Here is a 9639-nt window from a genome sequence, read left to right on the forward strand (position 1 = left end):
AATCGCCTTGAGTTGCTCTGAACATTGTTATACAATTTTCGACACATTTCAAATCGGCGACAGAAAGGCACCAACTCAGCACATTCAGTTGCTGCCACAAAAGAAACCAAAGATGGGAGTTACAACCGAAAAAAAGCGTCTGCTTACCTTGTGAGAGGTCATACTCGGAGACATTTAGGCTCGGCTCCGTTCGCGGCGTCACTTTTCTGAAAGTAAACGTTACATTCGCATGGTAATAACTTTTTTTTTCTTTTTGACAGATGCCACATCTTGGTCGTCACCATCGCAGACAACATACATCTGAACGATGAGATGCGGCTTACTTTTTGCCTCCTAGGGATCCAATGGCCTCCAGAAGCTTCTTGTGATGAAACGCGCTCTTCCGATTCTCGACATGTGTCTGCGGAGGATGTGAAACCGTATGGCCACAGATCATAGTACGAGAAGCAATCGCTACTGCTTGTGTCACAGATAATTCTTAAAGTATCCAAGCATGATGATTGGCGTGCCAAGGCACGTCGCTCTCGTTATACGCATATCAACGATTCTGAACGGCAGAATATAATTACTTGCGGCAAGTTCTAGCGTCAATAAAGCACGAAACAAGGCACAGAGAAACACGAACCTCGGGGGAATCTTCAACATCACTACCAAATTCTTCCTGCAAGACGTCGGGCTTCTTGCTGAAATGTGAAAACGCATTCTGAAGTTATGCAAGTAAGGTAGAGGTGCAGAGGGAAACGCAGTGAAAATTTCAAGCCGGGCTGCAAACCTCAAAATATCCAGGAACGTGGAAGCCGCCATGATTTGAGCACATGTCCCGTACTTCGCTCGTGTGCCGCTAAAGGCACAACATTCGCTAAAAAAATAAAAGGCAATTGTACCATATTTTAGCTGTGAAATTTTAATAACAATTTATAACATGTTAATAGTAACACCAACAGCCATTGCGCTTTTCCTGAAAACAGATTTTTTTTTTCTCAGAGGAAAGCTACGGTAACTGTGGTCACAGAACAGGGAGGATTTCTGTGGTTTCGCGGAAACAGCCGCTGGGTGATTCAATGGAGGAGGTGCTAAGTTTATGAGGCAACTCGGTGAAAGCAGACTAGCACACTATTTTTCCTTTCTTCCAGCGCTCAGCTGACAATTAGGCAACCAGAAATGAGTCTCTTTGGGAAAAAAACATCGCCTGCAGGTAAGCTAACAGCGATAGAATTACTGTCACTACTGAACTATTCGTTTTACGAAACCCGATCTGCTGATTCGGAAAGTAATTATGAACTGGTCTATTCTTTTATATTATTGCCAGATCAAATGCGACAGCAAAACAGAGATCTTCGCAAGACACAAAGAGACATCGAAAGGGATAGGCGTGAGCTAGAGAAACAAGAAAAACAGCTGGTAAGGTAACGACACTCTTCAGTGCTTCTTCCAGTGCGCTGACAGTTTCGCTATTTTGCTCTGTTGGCTTTTTTAGGAACTTGAAATTAAAAAGGCAGCTCACAAGGGCGATAAACAGGTATAGGTTTTCACTCATGTCTACTTGTGTGCTAGTTTTTTGCTGCTTCAATTTATGCAGCAATGGTTAACGATGTTCCGCGCCTCATTGTTCAACGTCGTTGATGTCGTTCAAATTTTGGCCCGCTTCATTCAGGTCTGCACGATTTTAGCAAAGCAGCTGGTGCAAGTGCGTAAGCAGAAGGCTAGGACCTACACTGCCTCATCTAAAGTTCAAGCCATTGGCTCCCAATCCAAGGTAAGTGCTGACCGATAAGTGTGGTGCAATATAAAATTCAGCAAGCGTTGCATCCCCCCCCCCCTTCCCGCCGCGCGCGCGCGCGCACGCACGCACGCACGCACACGCACGCACGCGCGCACCCGCACGCGCACACATTTACAAACCATGCCACTCTCGCTTCGCGGCTCATAATTGGAGCAGTCTCTCTTGATTTTGACCCAACTAGCGAAACCGCTACTGCTCACTGACTAGTGAGGGTCGCTATACGTAACTCCAGCTGTGGCTACGTGAGTTCAAGCGATAAACCTGTACTAAAGCCCAACCAAAGCAAGAAACTGATAAATCATTAACAATAGCCCTGGCTAAACAATAAGTGGTAGCGGTTTTGCTGGTTGGGTGGAATTGAAAGCAAGATAGACTTGCTCCCACCATGAGTTTCGAAGCGGGTGTGGCATAGAATGGGGAGATTTGGCATCGCCTGCTAGACCTTTGTCAGAAAACGGAGTTGCGAACAAAGTCGTAATGTTGTTACTTGTTCTTTTTTCAGCTCATGCACGCCAACGCAAAACTCGCGAGCGCGATGGGAACAACCGCAAAGGTACATTGGGCTCATCGCCCTTAGCGTGCGTAGGGAGTCGCTGATGTTTTTAAAAATGTGTCTCACCGACCTGTTCCTTCCATCAGACGATGGGCGAGGTCAACAAGCGCATCAAGCCCCAGGACATCGCGAGGACGATGCAGGAGTTTGAGAAGGAGAGCACGAAAATGGGCATGACAGAGGAGCTGGGTATGTATTTTTAGTTGGAGATGTCTGCAGAGAGGGTTGAAAGGGTTCCTCCCTGAACACTCCTCCCTGAACCCTTTCATTCTTTTGTTTCTAATATCTGCATCCTCACACATGGATTTGCGCCAGTACAGCCACAGTTGATTGATTGATTGATTGTAGGGTTTAACGTGGCGACGCAACGCAGGCGATAAGGCGCGCCGTAGTGGAGGGCTCCGGATTAATTTTGACCACCTGGGGATCTTTAACGTGTGCCGAAATCTCGTACACACGGGCATTTTTGCTTTTCGCCTCCATCAGAAAAGCGGCCGCCGCGACTGGGAAACGAACCCGCGATCTCGTGCTCAGCAGTGCAATGCCTGAGCCACCGCAACGGGTTTACAGCCACAGTTCATATGACTAGCGGCAAATTCTAAATTTTCAAATTTAAGGGGTTTAATGTGCCGAAGCTGAACCTTGGCTCTGAGGCGCACCGTAGTGGAGGGCTCCGGAGTTATTTTAATTTTTACCTTCTGGGGATCGTTAACGTGTGACAAAATCTTAACACATGGGTATTTTTGCTGCTTGCCTCCATCTATAACGGCGGCCAGCTCGGCCAAGTGGCAAATTTCATTGGTCAGCCTGGAACAAGAATCGGAATTCGCCAAAGCATGGCTATCTGACCATTGAACTGTGGAATTTGAAATTATTGCTTATATGTAAAATAATTTTAGACTGAATACCCTTTGAAAATTTTCTGTTTACACTGCCTGTTCTATATTTAAAAGAGAATTTGAACTGTTTTCTTTACTATCTTGGAATTTAATGTACCTTGTTTCAGCTGTCTGTGATTTGTCCGTACCCTCTTCAAAGTGCTGCTGGTACATTCTCTTTTTGCTTGTACAAAAGAAAGTGGCGGTTTTTGCCTGCGTTAACAATGTTAGCTGCATATTCTCAAGTTGCGTCGCGCCCGCCGCCGCTGTGTGTGTTGCATAGCCCAGGTGTGCTTCGCCGTATTTAATTTAATACACGAAAGTCGAATTTTTATTTTAGTTTCACAAGAAACGGCCATCTACTTCCTTACCCTTGCTTTCTTACTCTGGCCGTATGTCCTTTGCATACTCGTTTACGCTCTTGATTTTCCTTTCCCACGTGCAGTTGAGGACACACTGAACTCTATCCTGGACGAGTCTGGCGACGAGGAAGAGCAGGACGCCATTGTCACCAAGGTTCTCGACGAGATCGGCATTGAGATGACTGGAAAGGTGAGCTCCTTATTTGAGAAATCTTGCTCGAGTAAAATTTGGGGCCTCCTGGCAGGTTAGCTGAAAATTATTGTTAATTGGAAGATGTCATAGTTGAAATCACAAAAGATGAAATGGACTCGGGAAGGCCATGCAATGCCGAAATGACTGCCGGTTGATCACCAGAGTAGCAGACGGGCTACCAAGAGATGGAGGTAAAACTAGCGGACCGCCGTTAACTCAATGGAGGGATGAGATAAGAACATTCGGGGGCAAATAATGGACCCGCGCAATACAAGACAAGAGTGGGTAGAGGTCAGTGGGAGAGGCTTTCGTCCTGCAGTGGACTTGGATAAGGCTGATGATGATGACCGTGACAAATTAAACCATTATGTTTGGCTGAGCGAATGTTGTTTGTGGGGAACTGTTTCCTTACCATTCCGGTAGCCAGTCTGCTTTGTTGCCTTGTTGTAGCTTGGGGGTGTGTCGGAATTTAGGATTAATGTTTATGGATAGAAAGAAACAAGTACAGAGTTGAAAGAAAAAAAATGAAGCTTAGCTATTGATTGTCCGTCTTGGTTTAGGGGCTGCGCTCACACTTTTATGTGCATGAAGAGTACCATAACAATGCTCAGTAAGCGTAACAACTTTGCTCCACGAAGTGACAGCACCGAGAAGTGCGGAAATCTGAGACATCTGGCATATGCACACCGACCGAAAAAGGCAGAGCTGGCACACGTCATTTTCTAAGGCATGGCGCCGTGCCACTCACCGTGTAAGAGCCGGGAAATCTCACACTCGAATGCTCAAATAAAGGAAAAAGTACACTTGCTTTTGCCGCTGAAGAGTAAGCGCACTTTCTTGAAGTGTTCTTTGTGTCTTGATAAATGGTTCTTAATGTGTTAACCTTCTTTTGGTCCGCAAATCGCCGAACGTCATATTTTATGCCTTGCTTCATTTTGTTACACTAGTAGCCTGGGCTCAGGCACGACGAAGAGGCCCATTTGGAACAGCTGTTGGGTATAACGCGAAAATTCTATGGCCACGCATTGCTTAAATACTGTTCCCACCATCGAACAAGGCTATAATACCAGCAGTAAACACAGCGACCTCATTACAGCTTGCAAATTGTAAAAAACCAATGTTTAGTATAGCTGGGGTGAAGAAATCCGGATTTCAAATACTGGGGCAGCATTTGCTATTAGTTTACAGATCGACGAAACAACAACGGAAGGCTGGATATAAAATTTTAATGGCCTGCCCTTTTCAATGCTGTATATTGTTTAGATCTGAAAATGGTTTGCTGTCGTTTGACCCAGAACTATTCAATTCACTACTTCATTCCTCACCACTGTCCTGTTTGCAACCTGCCCAGATGTCCTTGCCCTGTGAAAGAAAGCTCACCCTGTCACTTCGATGTCTTTGCAGCTTGCCAACGCTCCATCCGCCAGGTCTGACCCTCTTGGAGAGGGATCGAAGGCACGACTGCCGACCGACGATGAAATTGAACGGCAGCTTGCCAAACTGAAGACCTGAAAGCCGACCTTAGTCTTGCCTTCCCAGCTTTTGCAAAGAAGCGCCTGTATTATACGTTGCTGCCGGTTGTGATGTGCTTAAAGTGGAGGGATAAGGAATAGATGCACTCTTTGTGATGACGCGCGTTCTCACTTTTGTATGCTCGCAGCCAATCGTTGACTGCTTGTGAATGCCAAATGCACTTCTACGCCAGAATTGCCTACTTTCTGTGCAGTTTGCAATTTAGTGGCAAGCATTGTGAGGTGTGACATGTAAAATCTAGAGCAAAGGTTGTTTTACAGCTTTTGAATAAAAGAAAATGACAACATGCTGTTTCAAAATGTCTGAATTACTGTTCTTGATGCGCTAAAAATGAATTTTATTTTGGACTCAATAAAAATTGTTTGGTGTTTTTTTTTGTGGTGATTCCTAACAATACATAACCCAAAAACAATAACAAATGGCATATTTCGCGCAGGAACCTGTATGTAGTAAATTAATAGCATTGCATAAACTAAGTGGAAAGGAAATGCCAGGCAGCTACCCTAAGGTGGTATGACTTGCAGAGTTGCAGTAACAGTTGTTGATGTACTGCCGTAAGATTATTCAGCAGCAATTCTCCACAGTCGATACTCCATGTGGTTTGTCGGAGGTTGACTAATGAGCTTTGCACTAAAAAGTACAGCAGGTCATGTGCTGGGCTTAGTGCTGGTGGCTCTGGTAAGGGAAAGAGCACAGGGTGAGGTATCAACAGAGGTTGGCTTGTTAAGGCCAGGTAGGTGGCATGCCAGCTCCTAAATTCCGTCCTCCAGAATCGTGCTGTGAGATGTTGAAGGGTAGTTGTAAGCTCTTCAGGCGGTGTGACGTACCTGGCCAGAAAGAACATTTCACACCATTTTATCCGCTGTTCCACAAGAAAACAGCAGTATAACTGAATGGGCGGGGCGTGCATGTATAACAGCAACTGCCCGGACGACGGGAGCGAAAGCATTATACTTTTTTTTTCTTGTTTTAGGTATTTACATCATTTTTCAGAGCAAACGGGAGTAGTTTCTTGTCAGTCGTGGCTAGTGCGGAGTGGAACAAGCAGTTATCCAGTCGTGGTCAGTGCATGAACTGGATATAGCATATGGTAGGAGCTTTTCTATTGTTTGTTAACTCTTTACTTGACGGTGCATTGAGAGGGAGACATGCTTTAAGACAGCATTACTCCTTGGTCGGTGTAGTGTGCACAGAAGCACACAGCAACAGCCAAACTTAGTTTTCCTTTCTGGAAGGCTGTGGAATTCATCCTTTGAGATTGCTTTCTTGTGCATTTACCCACCAGCGAGACAGCCAAAGAGGCTGACGGGCAAGATTTGATATGCAGGTTGTGTGTACTGAGTTGTGCCAGAATTGGCTAGAACGGGAAAAGCAACTGCTAGTGAGACAGTTTGAGGAGCTAGTAGGTGACCTGAAAAGATAACAGCGAGAGGCAGTAGGAGGAACGTGAGAGCAAGCAGAAAACGGGGTGTTTAAGGACACCATTCCGTCTAATATCTTCTCGAATAAGCCAAGATGTCCATATACCTCTCATATGTAATAGTATTTTTTTATGTTAGAGAAGCATTTGATTAGGCACCATGTGATACGATTCTGCATAAGCTGCTGCTGGTAGGCATCAAGGGTGCCCTTTACACTTTGTAGGGTCATTTCCATCTGAAAGAACTGTTGGCGCCTGCATGGCTGACCAACTTAGTGCTAGTTACCCACTTACATGGACAGTTCCTTACGGCAGCCCTTGTTTTACAGGAAAGCTGTTTCCCCTGTGTGCATACCCCGCATGCGTTCCCCAAGGGGGGGGGGGGGGTGCACTCGAGCCAGCAAATGAGAGGGAACAGAACGCGTCTTTGTACAGAAAACCGGGCAGGGAGAGAGGAGGTGGCACGGAAGCAGCTGAGGCACAGGAGGGGGAGAGAGAGGCATCGGAGGTGCATTATAGAAGCAGGGAGGGGGAAAGGGAGTGGTGCAGTAGCAGCTGAAACTCGGGGGAGGGGAGAGAGGGTCTGGCCATAGAGAGAGAAAAGACTGGCGTTGAACACGACACAGACGTTCCCGCCGCCAACGTGGACACCACCGACCGGCAAGACTGCAACCTCATCAATCATGTTTGGTTTCGCGAGCATTTGCTACCTAATGAAATCGAAACAGCTTCGTTGGGTAATCCGCCACCAGAGGAATAATTCGGCCCAATGACATTTTTAATGTTGTAATAGTCAGACTACCTCATCGTTCCCTTGCATTGACATTGTCGATGGCTGGTCCTTAGCATCGATCGGGGAGTGTCAGTAAGGTAAAATGCAAAATGACTGAGGATCCCGTCAGTTTTTCGTCTTTTCTCTTGGAGGGAGCGGTCACATCTGCAGCGTTATTACTTCCTTTCGAAAGACTCCCTATGGTGACGTGGCGTCATATTAGCAAAAATTTACTTGGTACCGGTTATCTACCGGCGTGGGCATCTGGGAAGTCAATTATATAATTCAAATCCTCTGCCTCCTATGAAAGCGAAGCGAGGGCTTTGGCATTCTGTTTTGCCAATTTCAAAACCAGGTATGACACTAGCCAAGCTTCTGCATCCCGTGCGATTTGCGTGCATTGGTGTCACGCAGTGAAGATGGCTCAGAGGCACGACCGGCTTTATAAGTACTATTTATAAAGCCGGTCGGGCTCAGAGGGGACCATCAACACGTAATAGCAGGCAGCGCAGAAAAAAAAAAAAAAAAAAACGAAAGAACGCTGACCACCATTTTTAAAGCAAAGCTTCACTACTTTCCAGTGGTTTCGTGGAGGATGCGCAAGTTAACCTTTTGACCAGAGACACACCCCCGGTGACACACCCCTCGCAGCGCGTCGCAAGATTCGCCGGGTCCGCTGTCGGCGCTGCGCACAAGGCCCCGTTTGAAGTCGTTCAGCTCACGTAGCGGCGGCGGCCGCTCAGCTAATTGGCAGACGACCAAACCCGCAGCCTCCCACGCATGCGCCCCTGGGTCGTCTCGGGCTATTTGACCCACCTTGCGCCGCGTTCGCCGTGCAAGAGGAACGCCGCGTTCGCCAAGAATGAAAGCGAGGCCGGGCTTCCTCCTGTGAGCGTTGCACGGGATCAAACGGCTTTGAGCCGTGGTCGGCAATACAGCAACGTCAAAGGTTAACCAAGCAAAACCAAGACTCATCCTGACTAAGCCAAGCTTTTGCTTTGCATATCCAAGCTTAGCTGCAGCTAAGCCGCAACCATTTTCTTTCTCCTTCTCTCTCATTAACTTGCTTTTGCGCAGTTTGTGTTCTCACTAAGCCGTAATTAATTCGGCTGCAGCAAAGATTCATTACGAACGCCTTGCAAGGGCTATGTTCTAACGATAAGCAAGTAACAGAAAACATCTGTGCTTGTCTTCCAATCAAGCAAAAGGGGTCCCGTCAGTGGGAAACGTCGGAGAAATATCGGTCAACGAAACAATTTTGGACATTTGTGATGGGCATTTTTGTTCTCAATGAGAAAAGGTTTATGTCCTGTAAAGACTGTGCACACGCTGTATGGAACGTACCGTATTTACCCGATTCTAACGCGCACTTTTTTTCCGAAAAAATACGCCGAAAAATCGCATGCGCGTTAGAATCGGATACAAAACCGAAACAGCGGAAATTTCGTCCCACCCATCGCCATCTCAAGATGGCGCCAAAGCTTTTAGCAACGATTTTTCGGACGCAGCAAGCCTAGGCGCCTAGGCTTTTATATCGGCGTTCACACAAATCGTCAAATCGTTTCATTTGCGCGCTTGATAACAGCAATGACAGCAACAGCTCCCACGCGTTCAAACGACGAGGAGCGAGATGAGTGAGATTACTTCGGGAAATAAATCGCCCGTTTCTCTCGCATTCGTTTGTCTGGGTCACAAAGTCCCGTGCGCGTTACAATAGGAGATGCAAGTTTTTTCGGTTTTTTTGCCAGGAAAATCGGGTGCGCGTTAGAATCGGGGGCGCGTTAGAATCGGGTAAATACGTAATGATAGTTACATCGTTGCTGACCACCCTTTATTGTGAGCGCTTTAACGCACTCTACCATTTTGGAAGTTGGAATAAGCTCTTCGTAAAAAAAAAAAAAATCGGCAGACACACTTAAGGCTGCTCACGTGCAGGAAGGAATGAGAAAGCAGAGTAACAACCCCAGTGCACCACCGTGCTCTTCTACTGTGCAGTTCCCGCCACTGAGGCTACGTGACTTTTGGTACCATTTTGGTTAGTGCCGCTGACGATGATGGCTGCTTTTCGTGTTTGATAAGATATAGAACGTTTTCTACTCAATGAAGCAAGATCACTAGCAATTACGTCACCTCATAATGCGAAAT

General features: G+C 46.5%; 2 protein-coding genes across 2 annotated transcripts in view; one reads left to right on the forward strand and one right to left on the reverse strand.

The window, feature by feature from the left end:
- The window catches only part of LOC144152798 (U3 small nucleolar RNA-associated protein 14 homolog A), a 41037-nt gene extending 40147 nt beyond the window's left edge, over positions 1-890 (reverse strand). The window contains exons 1-4 of the mRNA XM_077684263.1: positions 773-890; positions 626-683; positions 324-400; positions 148-206 (exon numbers count right to left, since the gene is read on the reverse strand). Of these exons, the coding sequence (XP_077540389.1) occupies positions 148-206; positions 324-400; positions 626-683; positions 773-804 (226 nt within the window). The 5' untranslated portion in view covers positions 805-890. The remainder of the gene's footprint in view (positions 1-147; positions 207-323; positions 401-625; positions 684-772) is intronic.
- A 136-nt stretch (positions 891-1026) lies between these two features.
- Chmp2b (Charged multivesicular body protein 2b) lies at positions 1027-5674 on the forward strand. Its single transcript, XM_077684264.1, has 8 exons — positions 1027-1195; positions 1310-1401; positions 1478-1519; positions 1655-1756; positions 2286-2336; positions 2423-2525; positions 3660-3766; positions 5174-5674. Exons 1-8 carry the CDS (start codon positions 1162-1164, stop codon positions 5279-5281), a joined length of 639 nt encoding a protein of 212 aa, XP_077540390.1. The 5' UTR covers positions 1027-1161; the 3' UTR covers positions 5282-5674.
- The last annotated feature ends 3965 nt before the right edge of the window (positions 5675-9639 follow it).

The sequence above is a fragment of the Haemaphysalis longicornis genome, unplaced genomic scaffold, assembly GCF_048455015.1.
Source record: "Haemaphysalis longicornis isolate Haplotype H1 unplaced genomic scaffold, Haemaphysalis longicornis Haplotype H1 scaffold_9, whole genome shotgun sequence".
Lineage (NCBI taxonomy): Eukaryota > Metazoa > Arthropoda > Arachnida > Ixodida > Ixodidae > Haemaphysalis > Haemaphysalis longicornis.

Excerpts from the sequence above, each read along its gene's own strand:
- Chmp2b (XM_077684264.1), top strand. The coding sequence starts at position 1,162 with ATGAGTCTCTTTGGGAAAAAAACATCGCCTGCAG. Across the intron at positions 1,196-1,309 it reads GAAAAAAACATCGCCTGCAG|ATCAAATGCGACAGCAAAAC; the intron begins GTAAGCTAACAG and ends TATTATTGCCAG. Across the intron at positions 3,767-5,173 it reads GCATTGAGATGACTGGAAAG|CTTGCCAACGCTCCATCCGC; the intron begins GTGAGCTCCTTA and ends ATGTCTTTGCAG.